This window comes from Strix uralensis, chromosome 10 (genome assembly GCF_047716275.1).
Source record: "Strix uralensis isolate ZFMK-TIS-50842 chromosome 10, bStrUra1, whole genome shotgun sequence".
NCBI classification, from domain to species: Eukaryota; Metazoa; Chordata; class Aves; order Strigiformes; family Strigidae; genus Strix; species Strix uralensis.
Window position 1 is genome coordinate 19098672 of NC_133981.1, and position 14921 is coordinate 19113592.

At 38.8% G+C, this 14921-nt stretch overlaps 1 protein-coding gene across 8 annotated transcripts in view; it reads right to left on the bottom strand.

Moving 5' to 3' along the window:
• LOC141947886 (6-phosphofructo-2-kinase/fructose-2,6-bisphosphatase 4) overlaps nucleotides 1-14921 on the bottom strand; it is a 53275-nt gene that overhangs the window by 16026 nt on the left and 22328 nt on the right. For 7 of the 8 annotated variants that reach the window (XR_012630291.1, XM_074879532.1, XM_074879535.1 and 4 more), the window contains exons 2-10: nucleotides 13417-13533; nucleotides 9111-9207; nucleotides 6624-6690; nucleotides 5354-5428; nucleotides 4403-4459; nucleotides 3954-4075; nucleotides 2135-2342; nucleotides 1405-1551; nucleotides 710-814 (exon numbers count right to left, since the gene is read on the bottom strand). Coding sequence is in view for 7 of the 8 variants with exons in the window: in XM_074879532.1 (XP_074735633.1) it covers nucleotides 710-814; nucleotides 1405-1551; nucleotides 2135-2342; nucleotides 3954-4075; nucleotides 4403-4459; nucleotides 5354-5428; nucleotides 6624-6690; nucleotides 9111-9207; nucleotides 13417-13533 (995 nt within the window). In the remaining variant the exon portion in view is untranslated. Of the gene's footprint in view, nucleotides 1-709; nucleotides 815-1404; nucleotides 1552-2134; nucleotides 2343-3953; nucleotides 4076-4402; nucleotides 4460-5353; nucleotides 5429-6623; nucleotides 6691-9110; nucleotides 9208-13416; nucleotides 13534-14336; nucleotides 14371-14921 lie in introns of all 8 variants that reach the window. The other variant, XM_074879533.1, reaches the window with a different exon arrangement.

Here is a 14921-nt window from a genome sequence, read left to right on the forward strand (position 1 = left end):
TTATTAGTAAGATGGGGGTCACAGCCGCAGGAACACTGCTCTTATCACAAGCTGCTCTTTGCACAGAGATGACTCCTGACTGCTGAGGGAAGAGCAACACAGAGCCCTGCTTCCTCACGGCACAAACAGCGGAGCAGCTGGTCCAATTACTCCTCCACCCTGCTGCCCTGAACGAAGCCTTTCGCACCCACGGGCAGGCCGTGTGACCATCTGGTAATTGCTGCACTGTAATGGGTTTGCTTTAGAAAAGCTGTCAGCAAGTTATTTTCCCAGAGGCAAGGAGTTTATTAAAGTGAAAGACCAATGTGGCTACAGATTTCCCTAGCATTTCAGCCAGAACTGCATGCAAAACAGCCATTATCTACAGCAAGGATGAATAGCAAAAGGCGATCTTGGCAGTATGTTCGCATACGCAATAGTTTGAAGCCTTGCAATCATTCCTCCTGTTTTATCACTGCAGGACCAGCATAGAAACGATGCCCACAAGATCAAAGCTCTCAGTTGTTTTTCTAAATCTATTATTTTTCAAGCCCTGAATCAAATGAAATGGTCTGGGCTCAGTCCTTGCAAGCTCCTATGGGCTATCCCCTGGAGAAAGGAACAACCTTTTCATTAATTTCAAAATTTATTTTTTCCTTCCGAAAGCCAGTATGCATGTGTTCAAGGAGACAAGGAAACCCTTCACCTTAAGAGAGAGAAAATAGCATACCTCTCCTTTAGGGTATCTGTATCTGTATTTGTCTTGGTCTCTCAGTGCGAATTCAAGCGGATAATTTTCCTGTATTTCTTCATATGTCATTTCTTCACACACTCCCTATAGGTAATAAAAATACTTTTTAAGAAAGCATGTATTTCCAGCAGTGCAAAAAGCAGATATCACTCTTAAATAAAACCATATATAAATTGCATTTTGTTACTCTGACAAAATTGTCACGCATGATGAACAGGACACTCTTGCTGGACTCAGATGTGATTAGAAAGAATTATTAGATCTGTCAAGTTACATATATGGGCAAGCAAGGTCACTGAGCGAGGTCATATTTTATCTATTGCACCTGCTTTTATATATATATATATATATCTATATATATATATATATATCTATCTCTTACAGGTACAGTTGGAAAGTGCCAACTAGCAAACCCCACCTATCAAAATTTTCATAGCATCGTGGCTTCTACAGGGGAATGTTTTACTGTGAAAGACAAACCAAGGCTAAATTAATTACAGCAAATTTAATAAAACGTTTAGCATTGTTAACAGGAATTAATTACAGTCTTCCCAGCCTCTAGAGCCAGCTTAAATGACTTCCTATCCTATAAAAGGCATATCGTTACAAAATTAAGTACTTCCTTCACCCCTAGCAAACAAACCAACTTATTAGACATTTAGAAAAGAACTTACTGCATCTATCTCATTCAGAACCTTCCACTGCTCATAAGGCACTCCCAAGGCTTCAGCAGTCTGAATTGTCCTTTTCATCTGGCTGGTCCAAACTTTCAGATCTTTGATGTTTTGCTCATTAATAAACTGTGCCAAGCTTTTGGCAAACTGAAAGAAAAACCATGAGACACTGGATGAGGGCTCAGAGCCAACACACTCTGAGTTCAGTTTGGAACACACAGGCTCTAGCCTCTGTAAACTCATTATATCTTTTCCAAAAGGCTCTGTCAAAGTTTTTGCTAAGAAATACAACACATTCTATTAAGCCAAGAGGGACAGGGGAGAGAAGGAAAAGAATACAAGGAAGACACAAGTTTTCTGCAGTTCTTATCTTTACCTCCAGGGATTTTCCTTTTAGCTTTAACTTGTAAACCTTCCCAATTATCCAGTAAGTCAGGATTTTACAAAAATACAGTTAAAAAATAAAGCCCTCTTGACAACAGCTTTGTGCTGTAGGATAAAAAGGAATTTCAACCAACAGAATGACAGATAAAAGACCACATACCAAATCACAACACACAAAGCGTGTCCATCCAGTTTCCACTACCCACACACGCAACTAAAAAAGCCCTTCTTAAACATGTTAAGAGGAAAAGGGTGTAGAGGAAGAAAGCTGTAATTAAACAGCACAAACTGCACACGTGCATAGATACACACAAAATTCAGTCACACTTGTTCAGGAGGTACATACTTCTTTCCCTCTGACAGACAGTCCAGGATCTCCTCCTATTCTCCCTTTCAGATTGAGTTCACTTTCTCCATGTCGACAGAGGTAGATTGACCGAGGAGTCACATGGATATTCATGAGGTAGTAGACAATCCGGCTCTGAATGTGATCCATTACTCTGTTTACAAGGTAACTCCTTCCAACATCCATAATTTTAATATACGAAAGATCCCTTTCACAAGCAAACGAAAAAAATATGTAAGATTCCACATAGTTTCTATTAGCATGTACCACAACCGTCCCACCCTCTCCCTCATTATAAAACAAAGGGGCAACAAGCCAAAGCAATAAACCAACCCTCCATTACCCATGGAACATTCATTAGTCCTAAGAAACAATGCAATACTCCAAGGGTACAGGGTGAACTCTATTCCTTTCACATGTAAACTGCTAACATCACTTTCTTTTCTGTTCCCTTTACCTGTACTAGATCTTACTCTTGGAAGAATACAGCCCTCCCACTGAAAGGAAGATTCAGTGAGTCATTCAGCTGTGGCAGCTTCAATAAGATATCCAGGTATTTTATGATACTAGATATTTTTCTCCAGATTACAAACACTTCCCCTGCAGCAACTATTTGTCTGATTGCACCCAGGGGCCGAATGGCAGGGTCACTATTTACCCATCTGTTAACCCTTCCAGAAAAACTACAGCATCAGAAGGACCAGGGACTAGCCTGAAGCAGGAAATTTTCTCAACCACTCGATCAACAACTATTTATTAACAGTACTGTAATTTTCCCCATCGCTACCTTATCTCAGCATCAGACAGGTTATAATTTCAATTTTCATTGCTTATCCTTTCTCATCTGAGCTATAATTTCAGAGTAGCATCTAGTTTAAAGGAGGAAAAAAGTCTAATAAGCCGAAAATAACCACTATTGCTTTCACTATTGTTTTTTGAGACATCACACCACAATAAAGCAAGAAAACTTATAATAAAACCAAGCATCATCACCTCATCTCTGATAGTGTTCTTTGGAGTTAATCATTACCCAGGCACAACCATTAGGTCCATCACAGAAATTACATGCATGAACTGATCTGACTGAAGCAGCTTCACACTGCTTACACTCAATTACATTAAAATGCAGCTCAGCCTTCCCTATGGCACAGGTCCTGAAACAAACCAGGAGCACCTGGCATGAGTGCAGCTCAAAATCCCACACTGAAATCCTGGACTGTAGCAAGAAAAACAGGGCTTCCTCTTCACATGGTTCATTCCTACCTTACTTTCAAGAGTTGAAAGTGTGTGAAAAATAGATGAATGCTTTGGCATGAGGGCAAATAATCTAGCTAAGAGAGTTTCTCACAGCCCTGCATCTGTAGGATAATTTGCAAGCACAAATAAATAAATTTAGAAGTCACATTTTTAAGACTGATGTGTTCAAAATTCATCTTATCCATGCCAATAAATGAAGTTATGCTTACAAATCACTCCAGTCTCCTCTACCTACTAAAAAAACAAGTAACAACCAACCACTACAGCAAGTCTGGAATAATTTCTAAACGCTGGTTCTAGCGCTGAAGAACTATACCATTCTCCAAGTGGGAAAATCAAAAAGAATGTTGTCCCAGAGTACTCATTAGCCTACTTTCCTCAAGCAAGCAAGTTTCCAGGCTACACCCCCAGAGAAAACTATCTCTGATTTGCCAAAGGAAAGAGAGCTTAAGCCATTAAGACATGACTAGAAAGCCCTAATCCCCAATACAGGATGCTCCATTCCCTAAGAAAACATCTTAAAATAACCCAGTTGTGATCACAGTATTATTTCATCACTTACTTGTCAAGAGTTTCATCTAATGTCTCGTAAGAGTTCTTGTAGCACTCTATTCTTTTCATAAAGTCTTCTGTTGCTTCATCATTACTACAATCAACATAGTCAGGACTACCCAGCTTCACTTGCTGTTTAAAATAAAACCAGGAGAGTAGTAATGTAAGTTTCATTCCCTTTTTAATGAAAGTTTAAAGAAATAGGAAGGGGGAGAATGCTACACAAAAATTTATTTTCCGGAAGTTAATTAAAATCCATGTAAAGCAAAAAGAGCCATTCTTCATAGAATTAAACTTCTGAGTTAATATACACATGGACAGGAAAATAAATGAAAACTGTTCCATTAATGGGAGTTAATTATTTTGCTATTGGAAGTTCTTATAATGTACTTCTAAAAATACTGCGCTACTTTAACCCTCTTGACTTAAAGCAGTTAAAGCAAACTTTCCTATACTCACCACAATGTTTGCAGCAATGACCTCTGGATCTACGCATACTGACTCAACAAAAAAAGTCTTCAGTCCAAACGGGAAGTCAGGTGTACAGAAGGAAGGAAGAAGGAAGATGCGTTAAAATGCCTCTGGAGACTAACACACAAGCAGCATGTTGCCCACTTCCATGCTAACCCCTTTTTAACAGAGCCATGTGTTCAACTTCCTTCCATTTACTCAGATGGTTTCTCCAGACCCTCTCACAAGAAATTGTTGGCTTACTATTCCCTGAAGCATCATGCTCTACGCTCTTTTCCTCAACAATGCTTGTAAGTGGAAAAATTCTGCAGTGAGAAAAATTTAGCATGGAAGTGGAAGAAATAAATGCAGAGGATGCAAGTTCAGCCACACAAATGGTAACTAATGCTTCTGAAATAATTACTTAGAAGCTTTTCCACTAATAGAGAAGCCTAACTTAAAGAGGTTTGTGTTTTGCTGTCTCAAAGGTTTATGAAGATGCAAGTTTATAGGAAATAAAAGATTACTGGAGAACAGCTAAATGCAAAACAATCCTGGACAGAAGGCAGAAAGTCACAGAAAGTTTCTGGTTTGTACAGAACTAAAACAGAATTCCCTATGTGTTTCTGCAGCAAAAATCTGAACTGCATCAAGAACCATATTTTAAATAGCTCTTGCTGACAGTACACTCAGAACTACAGGTTCAGGGTGACAGAATTGAAGCCACAGCATAGAATAGATTAGCTCCAAGCAGTACAAACATTAAAGACGGTAAAAATGAGGACTGGGTGACTTTTAATCAGAAACAATTCTTGAGAACACAAAATGCATTATTGACTAGACATCTAGGAAGGATGTGGCTTATACTAGTGCACTTAATTTGGAGTACAGATAAGGGCAAAACTATCACTGCCTTACTTGTCCAGGCGTTAATGCAGAACTCCTTTGCTTTTGACTCACCTTATATCCATTTTCTTCACCAAATTTGTAAATAGTTTCTCTACGTTCTCGAGTTGTATTTGTAGCATCAAAGACCTAGGAATTATTACAGGGGAGAGAGAGAGAGAGAGGAATTAAAAAAGCATCATAGCCTGTGAAAAGCACTGTGTTAGTAACAACAAAAATAAGGGTTCAAAGTCCCTCAGCGTGAAGGAAAGCAATGAAAATACTTCCCCTTCCCTCTAACTCACAACCTCAATGTGCTTCACAGGAATACAAAAGACATTGCTACTTTACACACATGATTTTCTAAATACTAGGAGAGTAATATTTTGAAAGCACTAATAGCAGAACGCTCTATTTGGGAGACGCAACCAGAATTTAAGCCTAACACATAACACAGGACAGAATCTTCCTCCTGGTCCATATCAGCATTAAATACTAATGTGCAGGTTTTTAGTGAACTTACAGTACACAAAAAAGACGCTGCAATCAATATACTATTCAAAATGCAAGCGTAAAACTTTTAAAGAGCAGAAGATGTGCAAGACTTGCAAATCCTGCCCATGAATTACAAGACATATGCAGCCATTTTTCTAAGAACTTACATTTAGTTCTGAACACACCAGTGTTTTACCAAAGTATGAAGTTTGTCAAAGTATAAAGTTTAACTCATGTCCCCAGCAGAACTTATAGTTAATGGTTTTCCCCAATTAGTTTATGAAAACACCAGAGTTGTGTCAGTAGTCTTAAGAAAAACAGTTATGCAAATTAATGTGAATATGCAACGTCAATAGTTGAACAGCTGATACTTTGCATCCCATTATTAAATACTCAGATATGCAGAGATTTACTTTGAGTTTCTCCTGCTCTCTTCAGCGATTTCTCATATCAGTAACACAGCTGCCAAGCAATACCCAGGACATTTCTTGTTCCGTAAGTCTTTACCTCTCACTTGAAATGCTGGACTATCAAACAGAAGCACAAGTGCAACCAAAACAACAGATGTTTTTAACAGTACATTATATAATTTGGAGAGAAGGGGGACATTTTTCTTAGCATTACCCTCTCCTCGGTTAACCCCTCAAATCACAAAGGTGGTTGCTTAATATGGCATCATCACCCTGAACTTAAGTGCTTCTTTCACTGCAGCAACAGGGCAGATCTAACATCTAAAGAAGTCCAATATACTGAAGAGATACTGGAATTACTCAGGCTGTATATTATCCAACAGACACACACTGTTTTGTAGGGAAGCATCTCAAGAATGTGTCTTCAACAAGAAACTTACAGCCACGTGCCCGTTCTCTTCACTGAGGTACTGTCGGACGTCATTCAGCGCTGCTAAGGCACATTGTCTTAAAAATGAAAGAGAATAAAACTAAAATGCCAGTTTAAGTCATTTTATTAAAGCACTTGTGCATTGTGATCAAAGTGCCCTGTGTAAATGTTAGATAATCTCCCTCAAAACCAATCAGCCCCTCTCCACAAAACATGGGAAAAACCAACAGAGGTCAACCAAGCTATACTAAGGAAACATGGTCATGGCCATCTGCCTAAAAAAAGACCCATCCAGTGCTCCTCTGTGTAACTGATACAACTATACACCACCACAGAATACTCATCAACTTCAATGACCAGGACAAACTTTCACTGATCTAAAGTAACATCACTGAATCACCCCTGCAACTGTATTCTTTTCCCAATTACCTATTCATAGATATTTGCTTCTTAATTTGATTCTCAAAGAGGGAAAAAAATAAATCAACTTAAGGCTTTTATCTTGTGGCCCTAAATTAAAGTGGATACTAAATTATTTTTCAGTAATCTACTTATCTTTTTAACTATTGTGTAAAAATTGCTTATGTCAAAAAAATATGTTAAAACAGAGTAAAACAAAGTTAGCACGGAGTGTTAGGGACAGAGGTGAAAACAACATTCCACTGTAGTCACCAACCCGATGTAATTAGTACTGGAGACTGCTGAGGACACAAATACCAAAAAAAACCCACCCCTACATACTTTACACTTGTGTTAAATCTGGTCAAGAATAAATTCATTTGCAACTTTCCTATTTCCCCAGCATTAGTATTATCTTCAAATCCATTATGATTTCTAAGACAGAAATAACACTGGAGGGCAACATTAACATTGTACACTATTTACTCATTAGTAGAACAAAGCCCCATTTATTTCCAATAAGGACAGTCTTTTTGCAGTACCAACATAAAAACCTGTCCCTTTCTATGCATGACTACTCTATTTTGACTTCCAGACTGAAACGCATTAACTCTTCTCTTGCATTTTCCATATTCTGCATTCACAGCTTTATCTTAAAAGAAAAATAAAGGCTTTTCAATTCTGACAGTATTTCCACATTAGTATGGTTAATAGATGTCAGGAACTGTGATTCATCAGTCAAGTCTTCACTAAATAAATATAAACCCTCTTTAGTCATTGCTAACTAGGCAGATTAGCTCACACAGCCCATTTCATGTTATATCCACCACCATTTAGTCTACCAGGTGATACAGAGGCACATTAAAACGTTTGGCTCTACCTCTACGGAAAAAGTAGGGGCTTGCAAGGCTAATGCACCTTGTATCTGCTCTTCAGTCCCAAAAGATTAGGAGGTTCTTATGCAAGTTGTTCTCCTTTAACGTTAGCAATACTCAATGCTGCTGAAGGGGAAAGGGAAGAGAGGGGACAAGCAGAGGGACAGCCACAAAAGAAAGTCCAGACAGTAGGAAAGTCCAGACGTTTTTGATGCTTGAGCTGAAGCACTTAAGAACAAAACACTCTGTATTTTAAGTAGCCTACACAAATTGCATTTCCATTCCTCTAAAATTTCTGTTCCTTCTCATTTCATAGTGCACGCTCTTAAATGTTTTCCTGAACATACTATAAAAAGACAATGAATGGTCAAGAAAAATCAAAAGACCTTCTCATCTGATCTGCTGTAAGAAAGAGGCAACTCCCTCTGACCTTCTCTTCATCTACCCTTTCTTCTCAAGGTCTTTCCTCTACATTAAAGCACAGCCTCTTTCCAGGCAAGTGGGGAGTCTCAAGTGCTTCATATGGGCACAGATGCTCACCTTGCTTTGCACAGCATTAGCAAAACATGGCAATTTTCAAGGCAGTGCACTGACTGACTGCATGAAGCACCTGCATGGTAGCCAAAAAGACAATTTCAGGGAAAGAATAACAGTGTTTCATTCCCACTCATTTGAATGGATAATGACAAATATGTTCAAAGTACTCCAGGTGAAAAATTCCAGCATGCAGACCAAAAAGAAAAGCAATTATGTGGAGGTTTTTTTCTTACGTTACACACTAAAGCTCTAAAATGGCATTTTAGGAGCTAGAGAGCAGGAAGAGTCACTTCTATTAGCTGATACCTTACAAAAAGGTAAGAAAAATAGTAACTATTTGTTAAAACTGATTTGTTTTGAGTGAAAATATCCTGGAGTATCTGCAGGAATAACAGCAGGCACTGCCTACTGAAAGGTGAAAAGCAATCAAGTATTTACCTTCTCTGCATTTTTGATGCTTGAGATGAAGCAATTCAGAAAAAAATACCCCAAATTTTAAGCAGCCTAAACAAATCACTTTTCCACCTTCTCCAGAATTTCTTTTCCTTGCAATTTCATACTGCAGTCTCTTAAGGGTCTTCTTGAGCATACAAAAATGAAACTTAAAGCAGTCTCTAAGAGCAAATTTCACACGGTACCATTTTAATACAATTAACATTGTGTAGTCAAACACATTCAAAACTTACTTCCTGATTTTCAAGCCTTCTTCATTGTCAGGCAGGAAGAATTCAAAAGATTTATACTTTTTCACCAAGTCTCGACGATACTGACCAACATTAAACTCTGCCAAGAAGAAACCAGTATTAGTGGGAACTAACCATATTCACATAGAAGGACAAAAGTTACGACAGCTTTGAAACCAAACTACCTACAAGGATAAAATGATTTGCATGTACGAAGTCAACATATCATACTGCTTCTTGTGTTTTGCGGGGGGACGGGGTTGTTTGTTTTAAATACAAAGACAACAACAAATCACAGAGCTGGCAAAAGAAATTTGGGCTGTAGGTAGCTTCAGTGGAGTCACCTGGCCATACTGCTGTGCTTCTGTCTGCCAGTTTGCCTGAACAACAAAAAGAAACTCTTTTCCTCCTTCTCAGGGGTGGTTGGAAGTCTATTTCAGTAGTCTACAAAGGACTGCTAACAATCTAGCTTTTTTCTTCTGTGTATATGTGCAGTAAAACAGTATTCTGATAGCACCTCCCAAGACTTCCAGCTCTTATTTGAGCAAGGAAGAGTTCTAAATAGAACTATTCAATCTTGCTTCTGAGAATCAAAAACTTAAAACTCAAGTTGTGTAAACATTTTTTCAGAACTGATCCATTTATTTAAAAAAAAAAAAAAGCTTAAATTGTAAAAAAGAAAAAAAAAAAGACCAAACCACGCATTAAAAAAAAAAAATCAGCATAAGTACTGAACGTCATCTTACTGTGATCTCTTAACAGTGGTCAAAGAAAACTATTCCTTATCTGGGCAAAGGTCCATAAAGTCTATGGCCATACACGTGTCACAATATTGGATATGGGATTAGGGCAAGGCTGTTCTGTTTTGCCAGACAGCAGACAATGACACCGTACCCTAATTAAGTTCATTCGACAGCTCTGAAAGTAGGTCTCTGAAGTGCAATTAATGTTTAACTTGTTTCTGACCTATAGGTTTTCTATGCTGAACTGCAAAGCACTTTTTTTAAAACATTAGATCAAATTGAAGTATTCTGTTTGAGAAGTGGCCAAGGTATAACTACTTGTCAGACTTCATTTCTGGAAAGAGGAAGAGAAGCGACAGACACAATTGCTGAGTTGTAACTAAGAAAAAAAGACATAGGATAAAAGAGCTCAACCATCAGCTGCTGTCTATAGACTGCTGTTGGGATTGGGGGCAGTGGATAAATAAATAAATATTGTTTATCCCCCCCAAAAGTCAAGTTTTGTTTGAATTCAACAACACTGATGTAATTTTTTTTCTGGTAAACTGTACAACACGGATTAATAGTACAATCCAGGTTATTCTGTGACAGGTTTAATGAGCACTGGCCATAGTGGCTACATGAAAAGATGGCTCCTTGTAAGAAAAACAGAAGATGCAAGAAGTTCAGATGGCCAGTGTTGACCTTTAAAAATCAAAAATAATGAATTTCATAAGAAAGAATAGTTACTGCAAGAGAGTCATGCACAGTAAAGGAAAAAGTGCTAGATAGTGCAACAATCTTTAGCATCCACCCCTGTGGAAAAGTTTCACAAAGCTAACTGGTATCACAACTACCACAAGCCAGAACTATTCAAAAAGTGCCCCGAAGTTTAGTATCTAAAAAACACATTGCAACACAGTTCTATTCAGGCATCTAATTGACCTCATTTCCTTCAAAAAGCTCAGACAAAAGTCCTTTGTATTTTTAACCATTTCACATTCTAAATGACAGAGGATTTGGAAAGGAATAAAAGAAAACAACACAGAACTGATGGCTGAAATGATTCAACTGACATGAACCTTGGACTGTTTACCTCCACCTTCTGTTCTTGAACTCTCCAGCTTGCTTAATGTATGCTACATGAAGAGATAGCATTTACCTCTCCTCTGGTTTAAATAACCTCGTAATTTTAACCATCTATCTTAGGGAATAAGAACACCTACTATATTAAGCATACACTAATTTTAAGATATTAAAAGCCAAAGGGTAACAGCGTTAGGGACATTCGATACTGATCATGTATCGATTCAGTCCCAATCAACTGGAAGCATTAGACAACGTGTCATCTATTCCCTCAGTCAGTGAGGTATTTTAAATGGATTTCAGCTTCAGTAAAATTGCATCACTGATGACACAAACAACAGGAAGGATCTGTGGTTTTCCAAAAAAAATCCCAGGTCACACTTTCTAACAAAGACAAACCATAAACAGCAATCTAGGATGGAAGCTCATATGGTAACTTCATGTTGCATATTTTTGTAAAACTAGGCAGCAATGCTCTAACTATTTTTTATTAAGCACAAGTGCATATATTTTCTGATGTGCTGCTCACAGTAGGCCCACAGAACTTCTCCTATAACTGAAGCACACCACCCCTATCTATTTCACTGTATTTGGGATATAGTCAACCAAGCATGAGCCAGATGTGGACAGTATCTTGTTTGTTGATCAACACTGGATTTCTGCTTTTCAAAGTTCCCATACAAAAATGTTCAACACAATGACATACATACATAACATAGCTATATAAATGTATGTTAGATGTGTCTCTAACACACAAGCATAGTTATATCACATTTTATCAGCTTGCATATAGGCTAACCTATTGTTATCTCATTTCAGCCTAATGAATAATGAAGTCCCTAAATATCTGGTACGGCTCATCAGAAGGGTTATACTGTGCAAAAACAGTCAAAACTCAAGTGATCATTTAAATCCTGTAAACTCTCATACTCAATATAACATATCCTCCATAACGTCTTATCTAAATAAAGCATATTAGACAAGTTTCTAAGAGCTTAACACACCAACTCAAAAAGCTATATCTTAGAATCAAAAGACAGTTTAAATATACACCTAGAGCTACTAGGAAAAACATCTTGAATATCCAGCCAAAGTCTACACTTCAGTATGATCGAATGTTTAATGTTATTTAAATGATTAACTAGCCGTAACTATAAAGCTACCATTACTGCACCAGACACAGAATCACAGAACACTAACTTTTTCTTCTACAAAGACAGAGGAGAAGGCAGGGAAGATGGCTGCTCAGAACCTCAAATGGAATTAGGTCTTGTTTACTTCTTGATCTGGGCCCACAAGATACCATAGGAGCTTGTGAATAAGGTAGGACAGCCAGGTCCTCAGCATAGCCAATCTGAGCCATCGTTTCCCACTCAAAACACACATATAAAGTGCTTAGGAGAGTGGTAACAAGAGGCTGCTTCAGTTCCTTAGGCTCATAATATTCACACAAAGAGCTCTAACTCATTCCACAAATGCAGTTAAACAAAGAATTACACAGAGAACTACATGTTGCACAAGGTTCACAGAGAAAAGAAGATGGAGAAGTCAGAACTTTCATAGAACCATAGAATGGTTTGGGTTGGAAGGGACCTTCAAGATCATCTAGTCCCAACCCGCCTGCCACAGTCAGGGACACCTTCCACTAGACCAGGTTGCTCAAAGTCCCGTCCAATCTGGCCTTGAACACTGCCAGGGCATCCACAACATCTCTGGGCAACCTCTTCCAGTGTCTCACCACACTTGCAGTAGAGAATTTCTTCCCTGTATCCAAATCTACCCTCCTTCAATTTAAAACTGTTACCCCTCGTCCTATCCCTACACCCCCTGATAAAGAGTCCCTCCCCCCTTTCCTGTAGCCCCTTTAAGTACTTGAAGGCTGCTATAAGGTGTCCCCGGAGCCTTCTCTTCTCCACACTGAACACCCCCAACACTCTCAGCCTGTCCTCATCAGGGAGGTGCTCCAGCCCCTGAGCATCTTCATGGCCTCCTCTGGACCTGCTCAAGCAGGTCTGTGTCCTTCTTATATTGGGGGCCCCAGAGCTGGACACAGCACTGCAGGAGGGAGAGGGGCTCTCATGAGAGGGGAGTAGAAGGGGAGAATCACCTCCCTCGACCTGCTGGCCATGCTTCTTTTGATACAGCCCAGAAGTGCTGACTGCTTGTCCACTTGTAAATGAGATTCCCTTTCACCCACATAAAGAAATGGGAAGGGAGGAAAAAAAAATAAGGACAGCTGAAGAACCGAAGTGTTAAGGAACAAGAGCAAAAAGTTGATTTAGGCACCTGGCAGAACAAGGAGGTAAATGAACAGTCATCAGATTTTGATTAATTAACATCTAAATGGAACAGAAAGCCTGTGTATGGTATTGCTTAAAAATAAGTTAACAAAGCAGAAGGATTATAAGTAGTCAAACTTGGCAACATAATTACTGGGAATTAGGTTTATAAAACACCTAACATCTGCCCTGTCCTGATGTAAACAAAAGTAAATCCATCACCTTTTGTAGGCACTCCAATCCAATTTAAATAGCGTGTCAGCTTCTTCGAGATGTAGGTTTTTCCTCTTGCTGGGAGACCCACCATGACAATCAGAGTAGGGCAATTGGTCATACATACTGAAACAGAAAACCAGAAAACTCAGATTTACCATTAACATTCCCACAAAGCAAAGGCTTATATTGTGGTGGAAAATTACAACCCGTGTGCTCTCTGAGGAAGTGACCGTTCAAGCAGCTCATGCACTGTGTCCCATTATTTCAGGGGGTTTCTTCACGAGTACAGTGGACCTAACTGGTTTTCTTAAGCAGTGCTGAATTCTGGAAGGGCGAGTCAGTGGTAGTGCAATGCTGGACATGTGAGTTGTATACAGGCAGAAGACAAGGAACCTATGTATTTGCATACATGGTTTAGGACATACAAAAACAATACCAAAAAAGGACACTGGCATCTTACGCCCCTATGTACCTCAGTTCAGTGCTTGCATTGAAAGGAAACAGCAAGGTGTACTGAATGTTTACATAATTTTAAAATCCTTAAGACAAGACCTCAACACTGCTCAACCTTTTCTTGGTTTTGAGTGAAAGAAGCATGATAGGTGCAGCTCAATACATTACAGTATGACATGGTACTCACTATTTATTATTTCTCCTTTACATATTATTCACACAAAAATCTCTCTTGAAACAGAGCTCATTTTGACTGGTTACTAGGCATAAAGCACAAGTATTCTACACAATCAAGTACAATAATCTGATATACAGATGTAGATAAATACTCTTAATCAAAGCCAGAGCGTTTAATTAAAAAACACCCAACACAAGTAAGTTGAAGGAGTTATATGTATGAACTGAAAACCTTGAGGCATTTCCTTTCAAATGACAAGTTCTTGAACATTTTAATGGCACGACACTATGGATACCTCACATGAATCTATCACAGCTACAAGGAACTGCCTAAAAAGAAAGAAGGTATTAGTGGTGCAAAGATACCACCGGCTCCCTCCATCCCCTGTTTCAAAGGGAATTAATTTCTATACAATCCACATGTGCATCAATCTCCTCAGTGCCTTGATGGCGAAGGAGACAATTCACTCCAGAAGACTAAATCTCAGTGTTACACCATAAGGCATAACTAAACTGTCGTAGAAAGCACTGTGATTGCCCAAGATTCCCAAACCTTGGATTGAAAAAGTCCCGTCCCACGAAGTCACGTGCATAAATCTGGCACAGCTACTCCGTACAGTAAACCCAAAAGGAACAAACAGATTAGCAAAGACAGATGCACTTTCTTAAAACGCACATTGAAAAGGAAAAAAGCAAACCCCAAACCCATTAAAAATACACCACTTTTCATGAAGAGAGGAGGCAAAACCATACCTCAAACTCATGAAACAGTCTACTACTCTATGTAATGAAAGTTACAGGGAGCTGAATGCAAACCAAAACAATCTGTACAAACACAGCCGTATCTCCAAAAGGACACTGATAAAAGCCCTCAGAGTAAG